This window comes from Protopterus annectens, chromosome 11.part0, assembly GCF_019279795.1.
Source record: "Protopterus annectens isolate FY-2018-M chromosome 11.part0, PAN1.0, whole genome shotgun sequence".
Classification (NCBI taxonomy): Eukaryota; Metazoa; Chordata; order Ceratodontiformes; family Protopteridae; genus Protopterus; species Protopterus annectens.
The window spans coordinates 2,798,758-2,810,141 of record NC_056745.1 but is presented as its reverse complement, the minus strand read 5'-3'; the positions used below and the strand labels follow the sequence as shown (position 1 = coordinate 2,810,141).

At 40.2% G+C, this 11,384-nt stretch overlaps 1 protein-coding gene across 2 annotated transcripts in view; it reads right to left on the bottom strand.

Moving 5' to 3' along the window:
* Nucleotides 1-11,384, bottom strand: part of SPATA20 (spermatogenesis associated 20) — a 2,234,575-nt gene that overhangs the window by 928,916 nt on the left and 1,294,275 nt on the right. For both annotated transcript variants that reach the window (XM_044087351.1, XM_044087352.1), the window contains exon 13: nt 5,262-5,470. In XM_044087351.1, coding sequence (XP_043943286.1) covers nt 5,262-5,470 — 209 coding nt within the window. The remainder of the gene's footprint in view (nt 1-5,261; nt 5,471-11,384) is intronic.

Genomic DNA, 11,384 nt, shown 5'->3' with positions numbered 1-11,384 from the left:
ATGCTTAGGATCTTATTATCAATGTGATAATTTGTGGGGATGTCACTCTCCCCAATAATTATTCTACATGCAGTTTAACTATATATATATATATATATATATATATATATATATATATATATATATATATATATATATAAGCAAGCTGGATTCAAACTCATCATTATCTTTCCTGTTTCTTTAAGCTCACTGCATTTACACATTGTGATATAGAGATATTTATACATACATATATGTATATACATACATAATGTCACCCAAGATGATCAGCAGCAGTCAGAAAACCAATATTTTACTTTCAGAACAGCATCACTACTTTCATCTCTTGGTACATAGTTTATACATGCTAGGCTCTTACTATTCTCGAACCACTGGCTTACTAGTACACGTTCTGTTGCCACAAGTATGATAAATGTATTACAGAAGATAAGCTTCATACCCTATAATACTATTCTTCACTCTGCAGCGAGTAACTGTTTACAGTGGATGCCTTGAATGGTCCTTAACAATCAAATTATTTGTATTGTTTGTACATCAGTATTGCAAGGATTCCTAAAGTATATGACATGACTGCTGTGTGTGCTTATCTATCTGTCATTTTTGGTGCAGCATGTTTTCAGCAGACTATGGCACCTGCAAGATGGAAATATATCATCACTGTATAACTTACCAATCATTCAATAGTGTGGGTGCTGTTTGCACTTGTGTATGTCTAACAGTAAATGAAGCTTATTCACCTCTGTTGCCTGTCTGACTCAACACTTATGTATTTTTTCTTTACCAGTATTGCCAATGGTCATACCTGTGAATCTATTTTCCTTCAAAGAAACAATCAGTACGAGTTGACAATGTCAGTACCTTTGACACTCAGTTGTAATTGAAGCAGTGTTTTGTGGAGAGGTGGGTAATGCAACACACTTCAGCAGTACATGGTGGGTGTGGGTGCGTGTGTATATGTTCATGCATGTACACAGGGTGTACATGCATGAACATACATGTACACAGGGTGTCCATGGTGTAACAGAGAACAAGAACTGAAAGATGGAATGTCATGTGTTAAGCTGACTTGTTAGGGATAGAGTTACGTCTGTGCAGTTGGCTTTCTGCAATAATTGAAGGTATTGAGCTGACATCATACATGGCTTTTGCCGTTAGACATTAGAGCACTGCTTTTGGAGTGGAGAGGAAAGCACCTGTTTTCACTGGTATATTGTGTGTGTGCATGTGACATCTGCGGGGATGTTAGGAGTTGACATTGTCAGTAGCTCAGACAACTCAGTGGAAACTGAAGCAGTGTTCTGTGGAGAGGTGGGTATTGCAATGCACTTGAATGGTACACTCTGTGTGTGTGTGTGTGTGTGTGTGTGTGTGTGTGTGTGTGTGTGTGTGTGTGTGTGTGTGTGTGTGTGTGTGTGTGCATGCCTGCATATATGCCCGTATGAACTATATGGTGTAACAGAGAATTGTGGAGTAAAGCCAAACAGACACCGCCTTGCTGAACAGATGTAGGGAGTCCAGCACCAGCATGCATTTATCACACTGGTTGACAAAGGCATTACAGCAGTGTTTTCTAAAGAGGTTGGTACAGCTGCTGGCAATGTTGCAAGTTGTGAGTGTCGTCATGTATGTAAATGCCTGAATAGACTGAGGGTGGTTAATAGTGCTGGCTGTCAGACCAACATACATCACAAGTGTACCTAATTTGGCCTTACACTTTCACTCTGACATGACAGAATACAAAATTATTTTTGATTATGGTTTTGTCTTGTCTTGAGCAAACAATGAAATTTATTGCAATGTAGGACTGTTTTTCATGAAATGGATGCCACTTCATATACTCTTAACTCTGTGACCTTAACCAAAGTAGTAGTACTGCTACTTAGAAAAGCTTTATAACTTGTAAGCTTTCTCCACAAGTCGAGTCTGTTCCTGAATGGGTAAGAGATATGCATGAAAAGTATACAGCTAAAAAAAGGCTGGGTGAAACTATAGTAACAAAATGTATTGACTCACATAAGAGGCTCGGGAGGCTGCTGTTAAGAAGAAACAAAACATATTAAACTGTTAGATAAAGTTTGGCACTACCTAAGGTGGTTCATGTTATGCTATAAAAATGAGCTATGAACCTACAAAAAAAATAAGTATGCAAAAATAACCATGTGACCAACCAGGAAGCACTGCATAATCCAAAGCAAATATTTCACTGTGTAAATTTGAGAAAATCAAAATATAGGACAAAAGGGTGGATTGAGATTAGTGTTTTTTTTCCCACCAGTTTTCCCAGGATAGCGGTAGTCAACAGTAAGGAGCAAAGACTCATTAGGGAAGAGTTTTAGTGGCACACCAGGCTGAGATTTGTTTGATGTCTATTGTCATGCAATGTTGCTAATTAGCTAAACCTAGCCTAGCTGGAAATGTGAGACTCCAGCTCACTGAAGGATGGAAGGAGTAACTTGGTCAGGAACAGATGGTAACAAAACTGCTCTTTGTAAAAAGTCTTTTTTAACTTAGTAATTTGTTGACATGTTTGCAAGCTTCTTTCAGAAAAAGTGTAGAACATCAGTAGGAACAACATTTGTAAAACTGACTGTTAAACTTGACAATATTTTTCAGGTTTTCCATTCTAAGTGAATGGAAGTTTGACATGACAGCAAAGGCTATGACTAATTGTTCTCACAATCAGGGCTGTCATACTGCATTTGGGACACATTTAGGCTTCTTCTTTCGGCTTTTCCCGGTTAGGGGTCGCCACAGCGGATCATCTGTCCGCTCATGATTTGCACTGGAGTTTTTACAGTGTCGAGTTGCCAGCCCAGCGCCCAACCTTCCACAGAAGGCACACACACACTCACACCTAGGGCCAATTTAGAGTGTCCAGTCCACCTACTGCATGTCTTTGGGATGTGGGAGGAAACCGGAGCACCCGGAGGAAACCCACACGACAACAGGGAGGACATGCAGACTCCGCACAGAAGGCACCCCAGCCGAGAATCGAACCATTGAACCTCTTGCTGTGAGGCGACAACGCTAACCATTGCACCACCGTGTCCACATTTAGGCTATCAAAGGAAAATGTGCTCATCAGGATGTCTGCCCCCATGAGGGCAGACAGGTGAAAAAATAAATACATTTTAGAGTGATTACTTTTTTCGTTGAAAGCAGCTTTGGGAGGTGTAGAAAATCACAACTAGATAAAAAACATATGTTTTTCATTATTTGCCCGTAGTGGTCCTTTAACTGAAAATCCCAAACACTGAAAAATATTACTCAGCCTTACTCCCCCATCTGAAATTCTCCGCTCTGAAACATTTTTAATGCATCCAATTAAATCAAACAATATTGCAGGTGCCTTGCTGTATTTCTTCAATTTCTCTAAAGTTTGGAATTCTACTTCCTTTCACTCAGACATTCTAACAACCTGAAACCCTTCAAACTATTTGTGAAACAACACCTCAAGGTCTAATGGCTTTGTTTGTACATCACACCTAGCTAAACACCTCTAACTATCCTTACATAATCATCCTGTTCTAATATGACTAGAAATGTGCTCCACTTAATGGCCTTCCTCTCAATGTCTGACCATATTTACGTCCATATTGTGCTAAGCAGATGTAAATGTGAATGGCCAGTGTGCAGATGGAAGTTAATCAAAGTATAGGGTGTTCGCTTTGCTTAATGTTCTATGGGAAAAAACTATCCTGGACATTAAAGGTGCGCATCTGTACTTGGCCAGTAATCTTCTGCCTCATCCTGTATTGTGTCTACTTGGTCACATGTACTGTAACATACTCCCCTCAAATGTCATGTAGGACTATTATAAAACAATATAGGTCTGAACCTAGTTAACCTAAATACTCATTCTGATGCACCTTTGAATGAGTTCTCATATCACTGCACTGTCTGTATCATGATTACAATACATCTGCATGCTTACTATTCATATGCCTCTTGTCAATGTTTTTGTTTACCGACTATTGTATTCAACAAATGGTTTTTACTTACTGTATGCTCAAACAATTTATTACACTGTTATTTTCTCTATGTATCTTGTGGAGCTTTTCTTCTCAGGCTTCTGCTGAAAAGGGGTTTTCCACCCTTTTGGAATTTCCCAGTCAACAAAAGCAATAAGTAAATAAATAAATACTACCCATTCTGTCACTGATCAGAGAAAAGATCTCCCCACGCACCGTGAATTATTGTTGCAGTCCCAAGTGTTTGAATCCTGTCAGTGATCATCAGTGAAGACACATTATCCTTTCAGGAGAAGATGAAAATGCCCACCCTCCATCCATCACCCAGCATGTGTCAAAGGTCACACTGCTCTACCATCACTAGCATGCCATATATGTTAGTCAGTATGCCTCATTATTGTTACTGCGTCAATGGGCTATATAATGATTCTGTTCAAGAATCTTATGTCCCTGGTACAGTGTAGGGTGGGCTATGTGGTGTTTCATGTCATGCCAGACATTCTCCACTATGTTGACTTTATAGTAGTCCTTCACCCCTACGCCACCAAGTCTTCATCTAACAGTTTTGTAGTTTGATGCAGCTGCAAAACTCTTTACAATTTAAGGAAGGGCCTTAAAAGAGGAATAAAATGTGACATGACAGCAACAGAGTGCAATCCAAGTTCAGAATAGCACCATATTGTTTAGAGACAGCAGATAAACACAAGAAGTTTTTCTTTCACTGACATGCTGACAAGTAATGAAGCAAACTTGTACAGGATTTTTTTCCAGTTCAAAAGTGGCACCTGAATTCAAGGAGAAATGGGAAAGATCTTAACTTGGAGGATACGGGGATACCATTTTTTTTCTGAACTATAATCTACAATTTACCAAACACTGAGGGAACTGACCATCTTGGGAGGCAAACACCAAACATCAGAGTGTTTATTTGTCAGGAAGGTACTCATTTCATTTCATTAATTCATGCATGCAATTTTTTTATCTATCATACTTCAAATGCTAAACTACAGTAACACAGGGCATCTCCTACCAGCCAACATTGTCACTTCTCACAGGGAACTAATCTGGGGGGGTGCCGAAAGCCAACACATTCTGGCTAGGCTTATAAATGCCTTCGGGCAGATAACCTAGTACCTACCTATGAACATTCGTACAAGTTGAAATGCAACTCTTTCAGTCACATTACAAGAAGTCAGTATTCTCTAAAGTTTTCCCTTTTGTAATTTATTTTTTTTGGCCTTCATTTGCATATTACAAAGATTACAACAGTGAGTAAGCAAATTAAGTTACCATCTTTCAGTCGAAATAGGATGGATGGGTCACTGTCATCACTTGTATAATAAGCAAACTGCTTGGGGTCCCAAAACAGCTCATCCTGTTTCTCTTGAAGTTGAACTGCCCACTCTAGCCACCGCTGCTCAAAACTGGCTTCATATAGATCCAGAAGGGCACGAATAACAAATGCAAAATCATCCAGGAAACCAAAGACTGGCACAGACCTAAGAAAACAATTGAAACAGAAATAAGTGCTCATTATCCATTCTGTTAAAACTTGACATAAAATCATAAATAAGTTAACATTCTGGAGAATACAGATGATGGATTTAGACAACAAAATCTAGGAGATGAAAGCATTCATAGTTCCTCTAATTTTAAGGGTCATGTTTTTTTCATACCACCAGAAGAAAAAAAATGGTCACCATTAAATAGAGAAACAAAACCAATTATAAAGGGATAGCAAATGGGCAAGCAGAAATTTATTATATCATTAGAAAGGGATAGGTTTCTTGATATACACGGTTATTTCAGGACCAGTTACATTAGATTATATCTTGCACAGTTTTAAAGTTATGAGGCAAAAGAATAAGTCCAGAATAAAGTAAGAGAAAACCCAAGTACTGAGAAGAGATAGATTGGGGAGGGGATTGCAAAAACAAAAAATGGAACTGGGCGAAGAATCAGTTTTTTACACAGAGATTTACTACCATTCCATGTGTAGATCATTATGCGTGTACATACCTTTAAGAAGCTATCCAAAGAATTGCACAAGTATATAAATACTGAGCATGTGCAAACCAGACTACCATTTTGTAGTTAGCTGTTGAGATGCAAGCATATTTTTATGTAAGCTCTGCTTGTTAACTAGTTCATTCGTATTTAATGATGCTGCTATCCATCCGGATGTGTTTGTATCTGAATGAAACCCCACGCCTTCTTGTTATATGTATTAGAGACAAAGGAGAGACATGCATGGTGTTAGAAGAGGCATGTCTAAAAGGACATGGTTTTAGAAGCGGCATATCTAAAGGGCATGGAGTCAGAAATGGCTTAGTTAAAATGACTTAAGGCACTTGTTTAGATGCTGGTGGAATATGCAAGAGTGGATCTTCCCAAAATGTGCATATTTCGCAGAACAGGTCAGAAAAGAATTTTAGATATTTAAACTTTCTCACTATTTATTTTCACATAATATGTAACGAGGCATACAGAATGTTCTAAATAATTTTCGCATAAACCGATATGTACAATATTGATAAAAATATTCAAATTACTATGGAATATATTTGCAATAAAGTCCGAATTGCATACAATGAATAAAATAAGGGGAAACGACTGGATTTTCACAAAGCATGTATTTTTCGTATTAAGCAAAGATGTTATCACAAAGCATGTATTTTTCGTATTAAGCAAAGATGTTATCAGAAATGTATAAAGTGTTTGCATGTTTGTGCAGTGTTACAGTAAAGTAATTTCACACAGTACAACCATTACAAGGCATACTGCGGTGGTGGTGCTGCGGTAGCGCTGTCGCTGCACAGTAAGACGTTGTCCTGTTCGATTCTCAGCTAGACCGTCATCTGTCTGGAGACATGCGTGAATGGGCGTACCTTCGTTGAAGGTTGTACGTCAGGGCTGGCAACTTGGCACGTAAAAATCTACTGCCAATCATTAGCAGACCGGAGTTCCGCTGTGGCAACCCCTAACCGGGAAAAGTCGAAAGATACAACAACAACAACCACAACAAGGAATATTTTGCAGAATACAGCCACTACAGAGCATTTCTCTCAAAGTACATGTTTCGAAGAGTTTATTGTGCATTTGAATGCTGTTACAAACTCGCAGAGCAATTTGTACATAATTACAAGGGCCATATGTTCAGTGTGTTTGTGTATACTTTATGGGCATGGCAGACGGAATTTGAAAACCCAGTGCACTTGTGTTTGACAGTAATATTGCTGAGAAATGGAGAGTGTTTGAGCAAGAGTACATTTTCATACAGGCTGCATTTTTCTAATAAAGATGACCGTACAAAGGCATTTATTCTACTTCATTTAGCTGTGTCAGAAGCCATAGAAAGGGAACATTCATTTGTGTATGCACCTACTATCTATACAGGAGAGGGGGAAAACTGTCATACTACTATACCGGCTGAGTCAAGGGAGGACCCACAGTGCTTAAAAACATAAATTTAGAGAAATGTGTATCCCCCAGCAAATGTTACACAAGGGATCAAAAGTCTGGTGAAAGTTCTGCAGCATATATAACTGACCTGAGGAAATAATGCAGATTTGGTGATTTAAGAGATGAGTTGATAAAGGACAGACTTGTGTGTGTGTGTGGCATAAAAGATGATGCTGTGAGAAAGATTTTGCTTCATGACAGTGATTTTAACTTTGAATAAGGCCATTGAGATTTGTCAAATATACAAGGTTACAGAAAAGCACACAAATATGCTTACAAATGAGAACAGCTCTAGAAGGCACAACGATAAAGCTCATGTTGATAGTATGCAGCACATTGTTAAAAGAAACAGGCCCAAGCGTATAGCAGCAACTGCAACCCCTGCAGCACTCAATGGCAAACCCTAGAACTTTCTAGCAAATTCCAGAAGTCGCACAGTCTCAGTGAAGCATAATAGTGAGTCAGCAAACTCAAAGCATGGGCCCCAACCCAGTTTCATTACCAACTGTCATAACTGTGGTAGAAGTCATAAATCTAAAAGGGAAAAATGTTTAGCTTTTGACCAGCAATGCATGCTACAACTGCAATAAATGGAATTATTTCAAAAGATTTTGTAAATCAAAAGGCCAACATGCTTTATTAAAAGGGAACATTTTAAGAAACGAGTTGATCAGGTAGACAGTGGCAACCCAACTCTTTATGTTGATGGTGTGCCAGTGCTTCACGAAACAGTTAATGCAGTAGATCTAAGAGCAAAGATGAAGTATTTTGTACTGTTCAGATAAGGGTCTATATTATAACTTCAAACGATTCAGCCCCTTAAAATCAAAAGCACTAAATCTGAACACACGGAAAGTACAGTTGTGTACACTTACCATAAATGTAGATGTTCGAGTGTATTCACTGTTGCAGTCATTACATTTGGGTAATCCTGCTGGCAGGTTGCCCTCAGTCAGCCTGAATTCCAAAGTCTTGGGTCCTGCGTCGGCTGCTGTCGCCCCCTCCCTGACATCAGGTCGTCAGTGGTACAAAAGAAGCAGCAAATGCCATTTTCTTCAGTTTTTCTTGCCCCAGATGTCAGGTGCCCCCTAAAAGGGTAGCCAAAATGTATATATATATAAAAATACATACACCAATATAAACTTTACCTTAATCTACAAGCAAATACACCACATAAGTTGTATAAATCAGAGAAGGAAAGAAAAGTTCCAGCAGAAAAAGGGGGATGGCGGGTGGGTAACCTGGACTGCAACAGTGAATACACTCGAACATCTACATTTATGGTAAGTGTAACACAACTGTACTATGTTCTTTGTGCTTCACTGTTGCAGTCATTACATTTGGATAGAGTCCAAAAGCTATGGTTGGGAGGATGGAGCTAAACAGCATTAGGAGCAGCTATGAGGCCCTGCAGAACTGCAGTTGCAAAGCCTGCCCTGGATTTAGAGTAGAGTGGCAGATGATAGTGCTTTGTAAAGATGTGCACTGAACTCCAAGTAGCAGCCTTTAAAATGTCTTTGATTGGTACTCCCCTGAGAAAGGCTGCTGAAGTGGCTGCAGCTCTGGTTGAATGTGGCCTAACGCCATTAGGCACTGCCTTGCCATGGTGTAAATAGCAGAAACGAATGCAGTGGCCTATCCACTTTGAAACAGTCTGCTTTGAGATGGCCTTTACTTGTGATCCTGCAGCATATGCCACTAGTAATTGCTCTGTCTTCCTGAAAACTTTGGTTCTGTCCAAGTAGAATCTAAGCTGTCTGTGTACGTCCAAAGAATGCAGAATTCTCTCCCCCTTGTTCTGTGGATTTGGATAAAAAGTTGGCAGATGAATAGTTTGGTTAAGAGCCACACTGGACACCACGTTAGGCATAAAAGTTGGATTTGTCCTCAGAGAGACCCTGTCTGGATAAAAAATGATAAAAGGTTCCACAGCCATGAGTGCCTGTAGCTCTGTCTTGCAGAAGTTATTGCTAGGAGCAGAGCTGTTTTCCAAGATAAAAACTTTATATCAGCAGTAGCAGCTGGCTCAAAAGGAAGCAGGGTGAGTTTTTCCAAGACATAGTTGTGGTCCCATGCAGGTATTGGTGATCTGAGGTCCCATGCAGGTATTGGTGATCTCCTTAGAGGCCTTAAATTTTTGGCTCCTCTGAGGTACTGCTTTAATAAAGGATGAGAAAAGATTGGTGGCTCTGTATTGTAATTAGCCGAAATGGAACAGCATGAATTTTAATTGATGAAAAAGATAGGCCTTTGTCTAGCATCTCAGTTAAGTATTGCAAAATCTGAGGAATATTTGGTACAGCTGTATCAGTTACTTGTGCCTGGTTCCAAGCACAGAATCTCTTCCATTTTCCAGCATAAGATTTTCTAGTACTAGGCCTTCTGGCTTCCAAAATGACATCCATCACAGCTTTACTGAGAGGTGTGTTTTGTATGACTACATTATCCGCCATGCTGCCAGGTTTAAGGTACCGAGTTGGCTGTGCAGGATCTGATTGTTTTGCTGGGACAGTAGATGAGGTATTTGAGATATGGTCCAAGCTGGGCATTGAGACAAGTTTCTTAGGATTGGATACCAGTACTGGCGGGGTCAGTCTGGGGCAATCAGTATCATCTTTGGCTTCTCCTGTCTGACCTTTAGGAGTACCTTGGGGAGGAGAGGCAGAGGAGGAAAGGTATATACTGATAGGTTTTTCCAGCTGAAAGATAGGGTGTCCGCTTTCAATGTTTGCCTGTGTCCTTGTGCAGAATCTTTTTAGTTGGTAGTTGTGAGGGGAGGCAAATAGATCTATGTCCGGGCATCCCCATTTCCTTGTTATCATGCTGAAGACTTGTGGATCCAGCTGCCACTCGTGGGGATCCATGAGGTTTCTGCTTAGTTTGCCTGCCAGAGTGTTTTCCTTTCCTGGCAGGAATTGTGGCTGTAGATGTACTTGGTAAGTCAATGCTGTGTCCCACAAAGTCATGGTTAGTCCTTAAAGGGGGTAAGAATGTGTGCCCCCATGCTTGTTTATATACCACATGACCGTGGTGTTGTCTGTCTTGATCAGTAGTTGTCCCGGATGAAGTAGGTCCTTGAAGGCTGTCAGGGCATTTTGAACAGCTAGCATCTCTTTTTGATTGATATGTAGATGCATTTGGTTTGAGGACCATGTGCCCTGAATGCATCTTCCTGCCATGTGGGCCCCCCAGGCATAATCTGAAGCATCCGTTGTTAGTGTCTGCCTGGCTGGGGGTAATGTGAATGGCTGTCCCTTGTTTTGGTGACAAGCCTTCGCCCACCATCGAAACTCCTGTTGCAGGCAGGAAATGAGAGTAATCATTGTTTCCAGGCTGTGGCAATGTTGAGTCCAAACACATTTAGGTACCATTGAAGTTTCCTCATATGCAGTCTTGCATATGGAATTAGTAGGATGCAGGATGCCATGAAGACCAAAGCTTGCAGAATTGTTCTTGCAGATAACTGGGCCTTTGTTGCTAACATTTTGAAATAGGTAGTCAGTTGCCTTTGTTTGTCTGGCATCTGGGCAGTTGTATTGAAGCTTGCACCCAGGAATATTATCTCTTGAGAGGGTACTAGTTTTGATTTCTTTTTGTTGACTGTGCACCCTAGGCATGTTAGAAGTCTTTTCACAAATGCCAGATGCTGTAGAAGAATGTCCTTGTTCTCTGCTTGAATTAGACAGTCGTCCAAGTAAGGATATATTTGTATTCCTCTTTGTCTGCAGAATACAATTACTGGTGCCAGGCACTTTGTAAAGACCCTGGGCACAGTAGATAAGCCAAAGGGCAGGGCAGAGAATTGGTAATGCATTGAGCCAGCCTTGAATCTGAGGTACCTTCTACACGATTGTCTGATTGGGACATGCAGGTATGCCTCTTTTAGGTCTAAAGTCACAAGCCAAGCATTCTTGCCCAGCATGGGCAGAAGCTGCTGCAAAGTCAACATTT